Below are 19,607 nucleotides of genomic sequence, written 5' to 3'. Positions count from 1 at the left end.
CTGGAACATGTAGTTAAACTAATAGCTTCGCTACATGTAGCAGCGCTACTGCTCATCACTGTATTTATATACCTCATCTGAGTGTCATGGAGCCTAAAAGTTCAATTCAATTCGGAGTCAATATATGGGAAACAGAACAAAGACTGGGCTGATCAGCTGATATGGAGCAGGTGTGGATGGAAGTGACTAGAAAACGGGGGGGATAGAGAAAGGCACATGGGGGCAACACAAAAAACACTGCTTAAATATAACTAGAAAAAAAACACAATGAATCGAATAAATAATTACCAAGAAAACAGAATTAAACTTTAAATGAAAACTCAATAAGTCCACAAAGAGCAGGATTGTGACAGACGTGGTTAATTATTGTAGAATGATTCAGATTCCCACGTCGCTGTTTTTTTATTTAAAAAGTCATCATAGCACGGTCTTACCTTGTGAAGACAGGTTTCTAAGAAGTCCACCTCCAGGATGCTGCGGTTTAAAAACCTATTTACCCAGATTTGACTCTTTGATCTTCAGGTGAACTCTGTTTGTGTGGATTTACACCTTTAAACCGTGCTGTTAAGGAACTGTTTAAATAAAGCTTTATGAGCCGCCGGCAGCAGCAGCCGGGAGCTTTGACCTCCCTGAGCTGATCACAGCATTTAAATCCACCGTTGTCTGTTTCGCCTCCAGGAAACGGAGCTGCCCAACGCCGTCCCTGAGAGTCTGATGGTCCAGACCCTGGAGTTCAGCATCGACCTGGTGGATCCAGGCTACAGGGAGCTGCTGGGCTTCCCGGACTCACCGCAGTACGTCGACCTGGCCAAGCACCTGCAGGATCAGGTGGGACTTCAGACCCCCCGCCTGGGTCACACATGTGCTAAGATCTGAGAGACTTCAGCTACAAACATTCAGATAAATAACCTGTTACTTAGTTAATTCAATTCTATTCAGTTTATTTCTATAGCTCCAATTCACATCATGTCATCTCAGGTCACTTTCCAGTTCACCAGATCATCTAGCCAGATTGATTCAAAGTTTTCTATCTAAGGAAAACCAGCTGATTGCATCGACTCATTGACTCTTCAGCAATCCCTCCCACTAAGCATGCTTGTAGCGACAGTGGAGAGAAAAAAGTCCCTTTTAACAGCAGAACCAGGCTCAGTATGAGCGGCCATCTGCTGAGGCCCACTGGGGTTCAAGGAGACAGAAGCAGACATAGAAAAAGAAGCATAGATACAAAAGGCAACTGTCAACCAGCTCCACAGGCGGCCCCGTCCAGGAAACACACAGCCAGGCAGACGAGCTCCGAGCCAGCTCCCATGTCAGAGGATGAAGAGAGCACATCCAGTTAGTCACAGTCAGAGAAACAGGACTACACTGGAAAACAGGCCAAGCTCCAACATCTAGAAACAAAGGTGTTGATGGCAGAAAGAAAAGAACATGCAGGTGAAGATTCTAAGTCGTCCAGGTCATGGTCATTCCGTAAAAGTTTAGAAAACAATCCACTGGACTTGGTTTCCAAGGTTTGAAGACGTTTCGCTTCCCCTCCAGGAAGCTTTCTCAATTCAAAATGTCTGGATTCGCATTGAGTTTGAGGCTTTATATAGACAAGGCTTGGAAACATGCAAATTGAAGCTGACGAGTGTGTCGTTTGGTTCCATCGTTAGCCTGTAATATCTGAAATCTATCTATGATTTTGAAGGTCAGTCGTCGTCAGTCGGAGGTACTTTGTTCCCCTGTGAAAGAAAAGAACGTTAGAGATTGAACTAACAGATTCTGCAGAGTGGGATAATAGAGATAGAATGAAGCAGAATGATGAAAAAGGGGTCCCTATGTCCTCCAGCAGTCTAAGCCTATAGCAGCAGAACTATAGAGATAGCTCAGGATAACCTGAGCCACTCTAACTAGAAGCTTTATCAAAAAGGAAAGTTTTAAGCCTAGCCTTAAAAGTAAACTGGTAGTTGGTTGAACAGGAGAGTTAACACATGGGTCGTCTTTATTTCCCGGGAGAATGAGCATAATTTGGATGATTTTTTATTTTGAATCAGAGTCAGTTTGTTTTTTTTTTTCCTGGTAAATAATCTCCTGTGATCCGGTTTTCTTTATTTTAGCCCTGCATCTAAAAACAGCCTCCAGGCTGCTAGAAAAGGAGCTTACTCTGCAGGGGTTAAAGGTCAGGGCCAGAGAGAAGGAGAAGATTACCGATGCTTTGCTCCCGCTGCACGGAGTTCCCTTTTTTTTCCTCAATGAAAGGCACGTCGGCAAATTAAATCCCTCCGTGTTAGTTCCTCCCTAACGAGCAGCTGTAGAGGCTCCATGCCCTGTACCATTATGTCATAATGGTACTTAACTGCCAAAGATAGATGTCAATGAGGAATCCCATTCATGCAGGTTTTTCTAAGGCTGACTCATTGACAGCTAATCACCGTCAGGACTAATAGAGATGGACGTCCTGACTGACTCAACTGTTTTCCTTTGCAGATGCAGCACGTTTTTGACCAACTTCCAGGATTCAAAGCCATCAGCGTTGTGGGAATCCGGTAAGCCTGAACGGTGATGTGTGGCGAAACTTATTGAGGAGGTTGGTCTAGAACAACAGGCTAATCAGGCAGCGGATGTGTCTACAGCCAGTTTTTCCACTGAGGCTTAATAGAGACATTAAACTTTAACATCGTTTGGAATGAGAAGCTGTTTGAACTGATGGGAAACGGCCAGTGGAGGCTTCAGAGCTTTAGAAACCAACCTGATTGGTTAACAAACTTTACTGAAGTATATTCAGCCATTTATGTTGGTGAAGATTCTCAGTCATCCAGGTCAAAGTTATTCCAAAAAAGTTTAAAAGATTCTAACGCAGAACCCAAACGACACGCATTCCTGAAGGGCGGACCCGTCCGTCCGGTGTTCTGTCAGACCAGAATACCCCATCAGACCAACATACCTTATCAGACCAGCATACCCCATCAGACCAACATACCCCATCATACCAACATACCCCATCATACCAGCATACCCCATCAGACCAGCATACCCCATCAGACCAGCATACCCCATCAGACCAGCATACCCCATCAGACCAACATACCCCATCAGACCAACATACCCCATCATACCAACATACCCCATCAGACCAGCATACCCCATCAGACCAGCATACCCCATCAGACCAGCATACCCCATCAGACCAGCATACCCCATCAGACCAGCATACCCCATCAGACCAACATACCCCATCATACCAACATACCCCATCAGACCAACATACCCCATCATACCAACATACCCCATCATACCAACATACCCCATCAGACCAGCATACCCCATCAGACCAACATACCCCATCATACCAACATACCCCATCATCATGTATTGTTCTCAGATGAGTCCACCTTTACTGTTTTCCCCACATCTGGGAGAGTTACGGTGTGAAGCCCCAAAGAAGCGTAGCACCCAGACTGTTGCATGCCCAGAGTGAAGCATGGGGGTGGATCAGTGATGACCCCATACTTGTGCTAGATGGGCGCGTCTCTGCCAAGGACTGCCGAACCATTCTGGAGGACCATGTACATCCAATGGTTTACATTGTATCCTGAAGGAGGTGCTGTATATCAGGATGACAATGCATCAATACACACAGCAAGACTGGTGAACGATTGGTTTGATGCACAGTCACCAGATCTAAATATTATTGAGCCACTTTGGGGTGTTTTGGAGGAGCGAGTCAGGAAACATTTTCCTCCACCAGCATCACGTCGTGACCCTGCCACTATCCTGCAAGAAGAACGGCTTAAAATCCCTCTGACCCGTGCAGGACTTGAATATGTCATTCCCAAGATGAATTGACGCTGTATTGGCCGCAAAAGGAGGCCCTACACCTTGTCCAACCCCTGTATGTTCTAATAAGCCATTTCCAAATAGACATATTTATAGATATATGTTCTAACAAAGATGTTACAAAATAACATTTTCCATGAGAAAGTTCTAAAATGCTCAGTGAAAAACATGCAGCTGATTTCTGCTAGCATGCTTTATTGTGCTAAATGAAAGAACTCCTTCCTGAATATTGATTTTTTTTCCCCCCCAGAGAAAATAAAACGATATTTTTCAATCAAGCAGAGTAAGCTTGTGATGCATCGTATGACTGCAGAGGACTGTTATTACGCAGCAGAAGCAGGGCTGTGATCTGGATGTGTGAAATGAATGGATGGTTGAGGGTCAGTACTTATCTGCAGCAGCACAGACAGCTAGCATACAATATTGAAACAGACGATCCCAGAAGGGACTGGAGGAGTAATCTGCTTTCACATCAGCTTCTGACATCATATCTAACCCTGTCTCATATCAAAGGGACTCTCCCAACTCTAACGCTCTGCTTCTCCTACTCATAATGCAAGCGAGACCCTGGACACTGACAGGTACGTGCCATGTCCCCCGTAGGTGGCGCTTCTTTTGTGTTTGCTCCTGTTCCCTGTGTGTCTCTTTATCCAAAGACGACATCCTCTCTTCTTGTTACAGTTCAGCAAAAGACATGACACTGTGTTGTTTTAGGCTCCGTCATCTAATTACCCTCCCCATCCCGTCCCGCCCACGGTGTCTGCGGCTCTCAGGGCCAATAGGACAGAGTGGAGGACTCAGCAGGAGCTCGTCCTCTAACGTCAGAAGGATTCACAAGTTCCTCTGCTTTTCTCTGCAAGACTAATCGCAGCAGAAAATGGTGTCAGAGGAACATTCTGCGTCCTTCTTAGAGTTTACTCATTTAGCCAATAATCCTTGAGGTGTTTATCTTCTGGAGAATCGCAGAGAGGTTGACCTTAACCTCAGAGGGGAGCAGCTGTGAAGCAAGGCCCAACTGGAACCCTCAGCTTATTTCAGTCTAAAGGAAATGATGTAATTTCTTAAATCACCATCGACTGTTCAGACTTTTATAGGTGTTGGAGAAAACTCTAGAAAAGCTGAATGCAAACATTCATTCTGTGCACACTCTAAAGTCCCTTTAATGTGAAAAAAAGATATATTTGTGTTAGAATCTAGAAGCAATCAGCTCGTTTGGGCTTCAATCAGTAGATCAGGGTTAACTTTGACCGAAGAAATAAAAAAGTTAAATGATTTTTAAATATTATTTCAGTTTAATATGGAAAAAAAAGTCAGAACTCTGATTTTTTTCTGACGGCTAACAAACATGTTAGCATCAAGCCGTAGCCATGTCTGTTTTAGAGACCAGCTCTCTTGTTTTAATCACCTTCTGCTCTTCCATTAAGGAGAGTTCAACTAGACGGGTATGGAGGATAAAAAGTGCCAAAATTAAATAAATAAATACAGCATTAAATAAATAATTAAATGTGTCAATAATTAATTAAATGTGGAATTAAATAAATAAACGTGTCATTCATTAATTAAAACCACGTCACTAATATAAAGTGCCACAATTAAATAAATAAATACAGCGATAAACAATTAATTAAATTTGGAATTCATTAAATAAGTAAGGAATTAAATATATAGATGTGTCATTAATTTAATAAAATACGTCTTCATTTTATTAAAAAATATATCGAATTATTTCAGTGTGCATTTAATTATTTCATAGTCCAGTGCATCGAAACCATTAAAAGAATCTGTCAAACTCACCCATCAAAGTTAGGGGGCGGGGTTAACGTGAATCGAGTGAAGTTCATTGAACAGAGGGGTAATGTGAGACTTTTAAGGCTAATTCCTCAAAAACTTTTTTTTTTACAGACTTAAAAACTTCTAAAGATGAGGGAAAAAATATTGATCCATTAAAATATCCCAATATCTTCATATGCTGATATATTGCCATTTAAAAACACCATATCAATCTCTTTTACTAATGAAATATTGCTATATGTCATCGTTATGCTACGAAATCCCCCGAAAATTCACCAAATGTTGCCATATTTTTATATGTTGATATATTGACGCGGTATCGATCTATTTTACTAACAAAATCTCACAAGAATTTGCAAAATATCACGAGAGTTTGTAACAGAACGATGAAATTTCACGAGATTTTGAAAGTAAAATAGATCGATACCGCGTTTTTAAAAATCTATTTGATATCAGCATATGAAAATATATTTGAGTTTATTATTTTTCAAAGTGTCAGAAATGGATAACAAAACTGCTATTTTCAATGACTACTTATTTTTGTCCAGCTTTAACATCGGTATCGATATCGGTTATCGGCTACATGAGTTTTAAAATATCGGCATATAGGATTACAGCCAAAATCCCAATATCGTGCATCCCTAGTTAACACGTGTTTTTCAAACGTGGGTCGACCTGCTAACAATCGGCATTTGGCTCCCTCCCCACTGCCATAAAAAGCTGGTCAAACCCCTCGCTGGCAACTCAAAGCTGCATGTCAGTTTACATAAATACATGAACATTCTTCTCCATTGTGAAAATAAGACACTGTGCAGTATCCAACATTGCTGGTGTTTTAACATAAAACAAAAATGAAAATTTACATCTTCACATTTTGCCAGGGAACGTACAAATGTATAAAAAGATATTAAATTGTTTAAACACATTTGACACAGTGTTGACATATTGCTTGACCTCATTGTTAAAAGCAATTAAAGATATTTCGGAATGTGTAAACTTACATTTATGAATGTAGAATTTTGCCCAGAGAATAATCTGTTTAATAAAGAAAGTTCCATTTGGTTTAGTCTTAGTACTGTTGAGGTCATAAAGTCCAAAAAGGACATCCTTCCAAAATCAAATTTTTCCTCAATTTTTTCTGCAATAAACTTACAAATGTCAGACCAGAGATTTTAGACAAAAGCGCAATGCCAAAACAAATGGGTTATGTCTGCTGACATCATCACGCTGGGTTAGTGTCGATGATGTCACCAGTGCGACAGAAATCAGGAAAGTAAACAATGGAGAGCAACGAGGAAGGAAGCCAGGGCGTAGTCGGTTTCTCTCTATTATCTAAATCTCTCAGAGGAGCTGCTCCATGTTTGTCCAATGGAAACAGACTTGATTCTGCTTGCTAGATCAGAAGCGACTGACGCGGCGTGATGACGTCCGTACGTTGCGTTCAATGGTATCACGTAATTTAGACGGTCAACCTGGTGTTTCCGTACCATGCCGATCAGAGCCGAGGGGATTTTAACGGGTCGAATGCTGAGTCGTTTGTTCCCTCTGCCACTATAAACCCATTGTTCCCGGGTTTAAACGGGTTTTTTCGGCCATTTTGGAAAGGGGTATTAGAGTTAAATTAGCTAGCAGCTAAAACTACAGCTTGTTTGTCTTACTAGCATTTGCTTTGGTTTCTTTGAGAGAGCGCTGTAGCCCGACCTTTTCTGTGGGTAGGGATGCAGTGGTTTTCCTTTCTTTTCAATAGGATGTAAAAGAGCAGAAAGATGGAGGTTTAGGTGGATTATTTTTTATTCTACGTCTCGCCACCTCTGAAACCCTCGTCTTTAGATCTGGGTGAAAACAAAAATATTACTCCAGCAAACAACATCCAAATAGAAACTAACAGACCTTCAGAAAACCTCAACAATTACTGAAAATAATCAGGATGGAGAATAACTAGAATATTTAAGTATTTATGTCTCTCTACAGCCTCTTTTTTTCTCTAATTGAGAACAGCTAAAGTTTCCTCCGATGTTAACATCCAGATGCTTAGATTAGGTGTCTGCTGATAATACATCCATGGACACGGCAGCAGCAGACGACACTGAGCCTGAATGCAGAATTAGGTTTTTAGTGCAGATCCATCTCTGCAGCCTGAAGAGCAAACAGCAGCTCCCACTAAGTCAGACGAAGTCACCTTTCTAATCAGATCCATCATCCTCAGCGACACCGACGCCGTAGAATATTAATAAGGTGGAAACAGCTGCTCAAATAGTGAGGAGAGTGTTCAATGTTTACATGATTCAGAGTTTTTTGCAGTAACACAGTTTGGTTTATATTTGATCAATGAAAAAAAAAAACATTTAGGTGATATGATCCCTCAGAATCACGACGGGACCTGAACCTTCCACTCTCAGTCTGAGGAAACCTGTTTGTTATTTCAGGGCTGAAGGGATCTCCGTCCACTACGCCATCGTCTTTGAGAACAACGTCCATCAAGCGACCTCAGAGAAGTCGGACACAGCAACTAGAGAACCGGGGAGCTCAGCGGACGCTGGTCTCAGAGGAATGGTGACCAAGGCTTTGCAGGAGAAAGCGTCTCTGCCGGTCGACCTGGACTCACTGAACTTCCAACCAGGTACGGATCGAAGGTCCCTGCAGGTTGGTGCACAGTTCATGGAGTTTAGGGAGTTCCTTAAAGGTCGCTGTAGCAAAATTTCATTTATACACAGACAATAAATCCCTATAACTGAGGTGAAGGAAGGAGGGTTCACATTATATTATATACATACACTCACCGGCCAATTTATTAGGTACCCCATGCTAGTAACGGGTTGGACCCCCTTTTGCCTTCAGAACTGCCTCAATTCTTGGTGGCATAGATTCAACAAGGTGCTGGAAGCATTCCTCAGGGAGTTTGGTCCATATTGACATGATGGCATCACACAGTTGCTGCAGATTTGTCGGCTGCACATCCATGATGCGAATCTCCCGTTCCACCACATCCCAAAGATGCTCTATTGGATTGAGATCTGGTGACTGTGGAGGCCATTTGAGTACAGTGAACTCATTGTCATGTTCAAGAAACCAGTCTGAGATGATTCCAGCTTTATGACATGGCGCATTATCCTGCTGAAAGTAGCCATCAGAAGTTGGGTACATTGTGGTCATAAAGGGATGGACATGGTCAGCATCAATACTCAGGTAGGCTGTGGCGTTGCAACGATGCTCAATTGGTACCAAGGGGCCCAAAGAGTGCCAAGAAAATATTCCCCACACCATGACACCACCACCACCAGCCTGAACCGTTGATACAAGGCAGGATGGATCCATGCTTTCATGTTGTAGACGCCAAATTCTGACCCTACCATCCGAATGTCGCAGCAGAAATCGAGACTCATCAGACCAGGCAACGTTTTTCCAATCTTCTATTGTCCAATTTCGATGAGCTTGTGCAAATTGTAGCCTCAGTTTCCTGTTCTTAGCTGAAAGGAGTGGCACCCGGTGTGGTCTTCTGCTGCTGTAGCCCATGTAGTCATGCTGGTTTTCCTTTAGTATGAGCGCCACCAGCGTCACATCACGTGACTAAGAAACCGTAACGGGATTGGCTGGGTGTTAGACGCCACAATCCATTGCTAATGTCTGTGACCTGAAGTAACCCTTCCCTTTTTACACTCAATTTAGACGCCGAATTTAAGACGGTGAAATAGAGCCAGTTGAATCTCAGGAGGCTGAAAATATTGAGTTTGAATTTTAAAAGGTTGAATTTTTTTATATGCAGATTTTTTTTAACACTGAAAAATTAAACAGAAAAATAAATATTGAAAATGTAATCACTTTGAAATAGTAATGTGAATTTTTAGCTTGAAGAGAAAATAAATGAAATTTCATCTGTGTAGAAATAATGACAATGAACTTCTTTTTAGGTCAAAAATGTGTTCTGAATATATTTTAACGCTGAAACAGTAAATACAAACATACAACATTTAAACTTCAGTGGCAATTTAAATTAATTAATTTATATACATATATATATATATATATATATATATATATATATATATATATATATATATATATATATATATATATATATCCTTCACATCTTTTAAAGATCTCATTTATTCAGTAAACTCATAGCTTCCTGTTGTTAATCTTTAATATAAATATGTCTACTTTAATACCCATGGGCGGTTCTAGACGGGGGCCAAAGGGGGCCAGTGCCCCTGTAGATCATGTCCCCTTTACTGAAGACAAAATACTCAAAGAAATTCTAATGATGATGCGCTGCAACAGACATGGTTACTGATTGGTCCTTTGGATCCATTTCATTTTTTTTCTTTACAAATTCTGTTTAATTATCTAAAAACAATAAGGTGATAGCTGCAGTGGAATTGAGGTAGGATGTTTTTTTCAAATAAAAAAAAAAATAAAAATTTTTACAGCTGAATTTATCAGTTTTTCTTGAGTTCTAATTCAGATTTTATAGCTGTAATTCTAACTTAAATTAAGCCAAAAATATGTACAATTCCAAAATTATGAATGTATATTGACATAAGATAGAATTTTAATTAAACCTAATTGAATAGAAATTTCATTTCAGCTCTCTTAATATATTTGAATCACTTGCTCTGTTTTTTATTTCATGCTTTTCTGGGCCCCCATGGAAACAGGCAGGGGCCCTCCTGGCCCCCTGGTACATTTTTGTCTAGAACTGCCACTGTTAATACCCGTTTTTTTTTTGGGGGGGGGGGGTTAATCAGTAAGTATTTAATACAGTTGGCTCAATAGAAAGTTAAAATATAATTATGTACTTTTTAAATTCTGCATAATGTAAAGAAATATTTACCCCAAGAGAAAAACTCTGGATCGCTAAGAACAATTAACTTTAAATGAATTTGTTAATTAATAACTTGCCTCCCAGATTAATGGTTATAACAGCGACGTGTTGCATATAGTGATTGTTTTATGTATATTGCTAATATAGTTATTGATCTGTTGTTTGTTGATGGAGAAACGCCGTACTGTCAGGAAGGACACAGCGTTTTCCTCACATAGAGCTGTTTTAGTCTGTGATGCAGTCTGTCATTACATTAATGTCCTCCCTGTGAAGACAGTGGAGTTCATCCCACACAGTGGAGCAGAAAATGCCCCTCAGGGCTTCATCAGATCATTCCTCTGTGTTTGCACGCTGCTGGTTTTCTGTACAAGTGGTTCATATATACAGGCTGGAGCTGAACCAGGAAATGATGTGAGGCCCCCAGGGGCAGCGGGGGTGATAAAGCTGTTTGCAATTTACATACAGTTAGGCTATTGTTTTATTGCTTCCAGCAATGCAGGTAACACAGCGAGTGAAGGTTAGAGGACAGTTAGAGGACAGAGAAGCATGGTTACCATGAACGTAGCATTAGCTTGGCAGCAACAGCTCTACACTGCAAAAACCACCTAGAAAATAAGTCAACATTTCTTAAATTAAGTGTTTTTATTCCTAATTGAGTAGAAAAATAAGGAATAAAAACACTTAATTTTACTCTTAAAATAAGATATGTTAGGTTTATTATTTATACATCATGTCTGTTGTTACTCTGTTAGCCAGATTAGACAGAGTAGAAGGCCTTCCTTCTCATTGTGGATGTCACTGTGTGTACGGAGGTCATTTAATCAGGACAGCCTTCGTATCTTTAAGAATACACAGGATATGGGAACATCTTGGAGCCGGACTGATAGAAGAGAGCTATCTGTAACTCTGAAGCATACACTGGAAAAACTATCAAGAAATCAGTAATAATGTCTAAAATTAAGTGCACCCTTCATTTGAGTCGGTAAATGAGATAGTTTGCCAATGGAATTAGTATTTCTACTCTTAAAATAAGATAATTAGATAACATGCACTTGAAATAAGACAATTCAATTGTGTTTTCTTATTTTAAGTGTAAATTGTCTCGTTCCATTGGCAAAATGTCTGTTTTACCTCCTTAATCCAACAACAAAAGCGCTTATTTTAAGAAAAAATGACTCATCTAGATTTCAGTTTTTTCCAGTGTAGAAACATGCTGCATGGAGTTCAAGACATGGATGACGTGTCAGTTTCTGATACGGACAGCTAAACATCCACATGATCCAACACATAGACTCATGAGCTATAAGAAGCAGGAGATGACCTTGTTCGTGGCTCAATCTTTGTCGGACGCTCGCGGACGTGATTTTTGAGCCCACAGCTGTGCAAGCTCCAAGCATTTTCTCTGTCCTGTAACGACCTGATCTGGAATAAACTCTGTTACTTTTTACTCCAGTTTTATAGTCCTTTTTATATGGTTTTACCCAGTTTGAGTTAAGAGTAGTAAATAAGTTGCTCCCAGGAAAAGAACCGTGAGGAAGCCCCCGAGGCGCAAAATGGACATCTAGAAAAGTCATTTTTTCTTCAAATAAGTGCATTTGTGCTTGGATTGATGAGGTAAAAGACACATTTTGCCAATAGAACAAGACAATTTATACTTAAAATAAGAAAACACAATTGCATTGTCTTATTTCAAGTGCATATTATCTAACTATATTATTTTAAGAGTGAAAATACTCATTCCATTGGCAAACTATCTCATTTACCTACTCAAATTAAGGGTGAATACACTTAATTTAAGAAAATTAGTTATTTGTTAGTTATTTGCGGAGCGTTTTTCCAGTGTAGGGGTCATAACTTCCTCATTTTAACAGATAATTAGATAATATGCACTTGAAATGAGACAATGCATTAGTTTTTTCTTGTCTTGTTCCATTGGCAAAGTTTCACGCTTACCTCAATTCAAGAAAAAATGCACTTATTAAAAAAAAGAATGACTTGAGATTTCAATTATTTCCAGTGTAACGTCCTTCCCCTGAACTAACAGGACAGCATCATCTGCGTACATTATCATATTTAACTCTGAACAACGTTAGTTGAATCATTGATATATATATATATAGATATATATATATATATATATATATATATATATATATATATATATATATATATATATATATATATATATATATATATATATATATATATATATATAATATGAGAATAACAAAGGCCTGACTGCTGATTTAACTCAGCTAGCTGCGGCTAGTAGCTGCTTCATTGTTTAAAAGGAACAGACCATAATAATATACCGGTATCTACATGTTGGCTCTATGATTTCAGGAAGTTTTAAAACACGGGTTCACAGAATACGATCAAATTTAATGAAAAACCCAAAATACTCTAAAAAGCAGGAGCCACTGACACCACCACCCGGAATAAGCAGAAATAATTTTTTAAAATGCCAGCATTTATGGGTTTAGCTGCTTGTTGTTGAGATTATACTGAATAACTATCTGTAAAGTCTTTGGTCATTTACTTTGTTCTTCTCGTGTTTCTTTAAAATAAAGCTGATTTTTTTTTTATTCCAAAACCATAAAAAATTATTTTGTGAAAAGAAAGCCTACAAATATAAAAATAGTGAAACTTTCCAGCTAGAAAGTCGCACTGTAGAAAAATAAAAAACAGGCCAGAGTTGATTTCAGTTCTTGGACAGAAATGTCAGATCTTTGTGATGTTACACTGCAAAAATGATCTAGAAATAAGTAAAAATATCTTAAATTAAGTGTATTTACCTTTGATTTGAATAGGTAAATTTGATAATTTGCCAATGGAATTTGTATTTTTACCCATAAAATAAGATAATTAGATAAAATGCACTTGGAATAAGACAACGCAATTGTGTTTTCTTATTTTAAATCTAAATTGTCTTGTTCCATTGGCAAAATATCTCTTTAATCTCCTCAATTTAAGAAGAAATGCACTTATTTTAAGAAAAAATTACTTATCTAGATTTTGATTTTTTCCAGTGTAACCTTTCTACACCTGCTGCAGCCTCCAAGTCTGTCTGAGTAATGATGACACTGATACCTGCTGCTCAACATTTAACCTGAATTGGTATCATCTATGTGGTTTATGTCTCTGTTTTCTCTGCCTTGGTGAAAATATGATTATATTCAGGTTTAAATGTTTTCATCGAGGTCGTTCAGTTTTCAACATATCTAAATCTGCACAGATGTCTTGGTCATAGGTCAATTTTTATAACTGTATTTGTCCTTATTTGATAAAAGATCATCTGCAAGTGGAATAAGTTTTTAATTAAAATATGCTAAGATGTTATGCACTGCAAAAAAGACGTAAAAAAGTAGTTAAAATCTCTTAAATTAGGATTATTTATCCTTAATTTTAGTAGGTTAATGGGATGATTTGCCAATGGAATTAGTGTTTTTACTCTTAAAATAAGATAATTTGATAATATGCACTTGTAATACGACAATGCAGTTGCTTTTTCTTATTTTATATGTAAATTGTCTTGTTCAATTGGCAAAATGTGGTATTAATAAAGTCAGTCAATCCATCAATTCTTATTTCACTCATCAGCCATCTTCTATAGGCAAATTGCCTAACTTAGCTGCTCAAATTAAGATAGAAGGCACCAATTTCCAAAGAAATATGCTTATATTTCATTTTTTGCGCAGTACTCCTGGATGACATTCATAAAAAATATGTTGTGTTTTTTTCCTAGGAGAAGTAATCATCTTGCCAAAATCAACGTTAGCACCTACAGCTGAAGTACTGCATGAGGTAAGAACTCCAACTGGTCATCTAGCCCTAAAAATTACCAAAAAATTACCAATCTAAATTTTAAAAAATTGTTTAGTAAGCAGGAACTGTAGTTGAAAAGAAATCTGAAATGTGTGTGTCATACGGCGCCCCCATGTTTCCACAGTCCAGTGAACCAGAGTCGCATAACGATTTTAACGTCTCCATCCCTGAGCCAGAGATCGATAAACATCAGCCTGTGGCTCCTCTCACCCCCAAGGAGAAGGAAAACGACCTTGTGACCCTGCTGGATTCCACCGCTGTCTCACCTGGCGAGACGGTCACAGTGACTGATGGGATGATGGTGATCAGTGATCGTTCCCCGGCTTCACAGGACGTTATTGATGAATCAGAAGCAATTTACGTGATTGAACCAGAGCCATCAAGCCACGAACAAGAGGAGGAGGAATTGCTCATCATTACCCATGAGATTGAAACCATTCATCAGGATGAAACCGGGGAACTTGTGCGTGTCTTCATCCCAACCCCGCCTCTGCTTAATCAGGGGGAGACGGAGGCTGCATTCATCACGCCGTCTCCTAACCTGATATCAGAGGAAGACCTGACTCCTGTTAATAAGGAGGGAGAAACTCCTCATTTGAAAGTTGTTCATTTTACCCCAACAGCTCAGATATTATTCAGTGGTGCTGTTAGTGATAAGGAGCTGTCTGAAATTACAACTCCAAGCATCAAGCCTGCCGCCATCACAGACCTGCCACCGACAGCGCCGGGACCAATCCTTCAAGAGGATGAAGACATTAATACTCTTCCAGATGAGGAGCTGGTAGATTCGGCTATTTCCAAACCCAAACAAGGTCACATTCTGGACAAAGGATCCCAGGATATTGAGGGTTTGCAAACTGAAGTTGTCCCGCTAGAGCCAGGCAAAGCTGTGGACGTTCGACCTGATGATGGGCTTGAGGCCATTAGGCCAAGTCTCGAGCCAGTCGAAGCCTCCGAACCAGGTGAAGTAGTGTTAGAAATGTCGGAGCCAAATGGCGAAGCAACAGTTGAAATCTCAGTGCCAGACTTAGAAGTGGAGAGCCTTCAAGAGTCAACTGAAGAGGCAGGTCGAGTTTCCGATCTGGATACAGCGGTCGACACTTCAGGAACAGAAGCTGGTGAGGTGCAAGAGCAAGACCTAGAAGCAGACAAAGCAGGAGTAGATGATTCTACGCAAGAAAAAGAACCGACTAAAGCTACAGAGCCAGAGTCAAGAAGTAAGGATGAGGCAAAGGTTATATTTAATGTGGAAACAGTTGAAACAGTACAAATAGAAGAATCCCTATCAGAGACAAACAAGGAGGAGACCACACCAGAGGTTTCCGTAAATCAAGTCAAAGAGCAAGGTGACATTTTCCACCCAGACGAGGCAATAGTTGAAACTACAGAACAAAAGGAAGACAAGAGAGAGGAAATGATTCAGGTGTCTCTTTTAGTTCCTCAACCTGAGGAACATTTGATGGACGTCTCAGAAAAAGAGGAAGAGGTGGAGCTCGTTGGCTCCACAGATGAAAAAGTTGTAGAAGGGCCTTTTCATGACATCTCAAAAGAAATGGCAGCCGATGTTTCAGACGTGACGACAAAAACGCCACCTGAGAATCAAATATTACCTGATGTCCCTGAAGATAGGTTTCCCGATTTAACAGAAGAAAGGGTAACCACAGTTATGGTCGACAGAGAGCCTGGAGATACCAAGGAAAGAGTTCATGGTATCACTGAGGAAATGGTTCCCATAGTCACAGAGGAGCCAGGTTCTGAGGTTATAGAGGACAGAGTTGCAGAGGTTACAATGGAACCAGGTTTTGAAGTCACTCAGGAAGGAACGATTCCCAAAAACGTGGTAGAAAACGTTCCTGAACTTATAGAAGAGCTGGCTACTGAAGCCACAGTAGACAGGGTTCCCGAAGTCAGACAAGAAATCACTCACATCACAGAAGGGGTTTCTGAAGTCATAGAAGATGGAGTTCCTGAAATCCCAGAGGAACAAAAAGAACTTGAAGGTTTTGAAGTCGGCGAGGAAGAATTGGTTCCAAAGGATCTGAAAGAAATTGTTCTTGACCGGACAGAGGAAGCAGGTCCGAAAGCCACAGAGGAAAGAGTCCCTGAAGCCATAGAAGATAAGGTTCCCAAAGTCACAGAAGATATGGTTCCCAAAGTCACAGAAGATAGTGTTCCTCATGTCATCGAGGATGAGTTTTCCAAAGCCTCTAAGGAGACAGTGTCCAAAGTTACAGATGAAGGCATCAACCTGCATGGAGTTAAGGATGAGGTTTTTGAACAGGAGAAACCGGTTCCTGAGGTGGAACAAGTTCCTGGGGTTCAACAAGTTCCTGAGGTGGAACCAGTTTCTGGGGTGGAACCAGTTCCTGAAGTGAAACCAGATCCTGAGGTGGAACCAGTTTCTGGAGTACAACAAGTTCCTGAAGTGGAACCAGTTCCTGGAGTGCAACAAGTTCCTGAAGTGGAACCAGTTCCTGGAGTGCAACAAGTTCCTGAGGTGGAACAAGTTCCTGGGGTTGAACCAGTTTCTGCGGTGGAACCAGTTCCTCAGGAGGAACCTGTTCCTGAAGTGGAACCAGTTCCTGAGGTGGAACCAGTTCCTGGAGTGCAACAAGTTCCTGAGGAGGAACCTGTTCCTGAAGTGGAACCAGTTCCTGGGGTTGAACCAACTCCTGAACTTGAACCAGTTCCTGAGGTGGAACCTGTTCCTGAGGTGGAACCAGTTCCTGAAGTGGTACCAGTTCCTGAGGTGAAACCAGTTCCTGAGGTGGAACCTGTTCCTGAAGTGGAACCTGTTCCTGAAGTGGAACCTGTTCCTGAAGTGGAACCAGTTCCCGAAGTGGAACCAGTTCCCGAGGTGTCCGCATCTGATGAATTGGTAGATAGTGATGCGAAGCCTCCTACAGAGCAGAAGCTACCTGAAGGTAAAAAAGCAGAAGAAGCTGATGTCATTAAACCAGAGGCTGAAAAGGTTGGAGTTCCCATACATGAGGAGAGGCCAATGGACGTTACAGAACTAGAACCCCCTCCACAAACCGAAGAGAAGATTAAAGATGAATCTAAACCTCCAGAACAACAGATGGTATCAGAAAAAGATAAATCTGACCTTCTCACAACAGAGAGAGAACAGCCTAAAGGTTCAGAGTTGGAACCAGAAGAAGGTGCAATCATTTCAGAAATACTTCCTGGGGAGGGGGTTGTTGAAACAGCAGAGTCAGAACTTAGGAGGGAAATCACAGAACCCCCTGCAGAGTCCATAAAAATCCTTCACACCTTAGACAGGCTGGACGACGTCTTCCATAAGGAGGAAGGTCTTCAGGTAGTGGAAGAAGATAAACATAGTCCTCCCATTGATCTTGATCATCACAGTCCATCCCTAGAAGGTAATTTACCCATCGTACCAGGACTCGTCCAGACCCCGGGGGAGGACCTGAGCACACCTGAGCTCATCCATCCAATCACAGAAGCCTTTTACTTTGAGGAGAAAGACGCAGTTGCTTCCAGACGTCCAGAGCCTATAGAGAGTGACCTAAACACTGAAGCACCATCTGTCTCAGGTAACAAAACATCAGGTTTTCTTTGTCTATTAAGATTCATGATAAACTTTTAGATTTCTTGTCATTAAAAGCCTCAAATAGGTGAGTTTGTGTTGGTTGTGAAAGAAATATGGTAGAAAGGTAGAACATGGTAGAACAAACATTTGGCAGAGTTTTCGTTTCCTGTTTTTTTTTAGATTTCGTAACTGTGACGGCGGCGGAGGAGCAGGTCCCACCGAAGGACAGTAGAGTCACAGACGACTCTTCAAAGGAAAGTCAGGAACAGGAAACGTTTATGACTGCTCGACCATTTTCAGATGCTTTCCCTACACCGCCATCTGCCGTCGATTTGGTTGAGGTCACCTCAGCTGGTCCGACTGTCGACTCTGGACTCACTGATTTAGCAGAGGACAGATCAGAACCCGGGCTGAGCGAACCTTCTGTTGACGCCATCTTGAAAGAGGCAGAGAGGGGAGACACTGGAGGCCCACTCACCTCTCCAGATGTTAAGGAGGTTTCTGAGGAACTGGACCAAATCAACGTCCAACGTAATAAGCCAGGCGGTGATATCTTGTCTGCTGGTATTACTGTTTTGCCTCCTGTGAGATACGTGACCACACCCACCATGACCACAGCCAGCCACGGACAGGAGCTCATAGTGTTCTTCAGCCTTCGTCTTACCAACATGGACTTCTCAGAAGACCTCTTCAACAAGACCTCTCCAGAGTACAGATCTTTGGAGCATACCCTTTTAGACGTGGTGAGTAGAATAAATATTCCTGTTTCACAAACTTTTAAGCGCAGCATTTCTGAAAGTCTAACCTAACTGTTAATGGCTCCTTGTTCTTGATGCACGGACAGTCCGGGCAGAAAATGAGGCGTCTGTTACCGTCCTTCAGTATGTCTCTAGACGTTTGTGAAACTGCACCAGCAAAAGCTGTTGCTCGCTTACCGTATTTTCCGCACGGTTCCGCATAGTTACATACAATGAGGGGCGTGGAAGCCCAAAATGACATTAATTTTGAGGACCTTGCGGACGCGTAGGCCTGTCGCAATAATCAATAACTCAATTAATCGCACGATAAATAAAAACTATCCACATCATTTCATTTATCGGCTATATCGTCTCTGGCTGTGTTTTTCCTCTTTCTATTGATGACGCTGGATGAAACTCCGGTGCTATCCACTGACCCCTCCCCTTCCTCATTTTTGAAGAGGGACGAAGAGTGGATTATCGCATCAGGTAGTCAGCGAGCATCATTTTGTACTTCTGCAGCTTTAGAGCCCCGTGAGGGGTTAGCGAGGTAAAAAAAAACATATCTTACGTTGGGGGAAAAGCTTGACATGGAACTGGTTTCAAAGCCGAGCGCAAAAGCCGCAGTGTAGAAGTATTTCGGATTCAAACCAAACGACCGAGGCAAACCGCTGGACCTATGCGAGCCAGTATGTCGCATTTGTCATAAAACAGTAGCAACTAAGAGCAGCAATACAACCAACCTACCCATGCACCTAAAGCACAACCACCCAGCAAAGTTTCTCCAGCTGCGGACAAAAAGTACAAGCAGTGGTCCGTCTGCGTGTTCAAGTTCGCGACAGTCCACCATCACTGAAGCAATTCATCCACAGGCAGCGTACAAAAAGGACGACGCAAAGTGGCGTGCGCTCACAGACAGCGTAGTTCATTTAATTGCTCGAAAAGCCGGCATTTCGAAAAATGTTGCAGACATTTGATAGACGGCATAAACTCCCCAGGAAAACATACTTATTACAAACGTGACACGTCTACATACAACGTTTTTATTTCCACTGTGGTT

At 41.0% G+C, this 19,607-nt stretch overlaps 1 protein-coding gene across 2 annotated transcripts in view; it reads left to right on the top strand.

Annotated features, from left to right (window-relative positions):
- LOC119796414 (interphotoreceptor matrix proteoglycan 2-like) overlaps window positions 1–19,607 on the top strand; it is a 74,082-nt gene that overhangs the window by 46,472 nt on the left and 8,003 nt on the right. For both annotated transcript variants that reach the window (XM_038304932.1, XM_038304933.1), the window contains 6 exons: window positions 679–828; window positions 2,470–2,528; window positions 8,037–8,230; window positions 14,178–14,236; window positions 14,382–17,814; window positions 17,991–18,553. In XM_038304932.1, coding sequence (XP_038160860.1) covers window positions 679–828; window positions 2,470–2,528; window positions 8,037–8,230; window positions 14,178–14,236; window positions 14,382–17,814; window positions 17,991–18,553 — 4,458 coding nt within the window. The remainder of the gene's footprint in view (window positions 1–678; window positions 829–2,469; window positions 2,529–8,036; window positions 8,231–14,177; window positions 14,237–14,381; window positions 17,815–17,990; window positions 18,554–19,607) is intronic.

This window comes from Cyprinodon tularosa, unplaced genomic scaffold, assembly GCF_016077235.1.
Source record: "Cyprinodon tularosa strain WSP-4 unplaced genomic scaffold, ASM1607723v1 ctg548, whole genome shotgun sequence".
In the NCBI taxonomy this organism is placed as follows: Eukaryota; Metazoa; Chordata; class Actinopteri; order Cyprinodontiformes; family Cyprinodontidae; genus Cyprinodon; species Cyprinodon tularosa.
The sequence above is the reverse complement of the archived record's forward strand: the minus strand, read 5'-3'. Positions and strand labels throughout refer to the sequence as shown.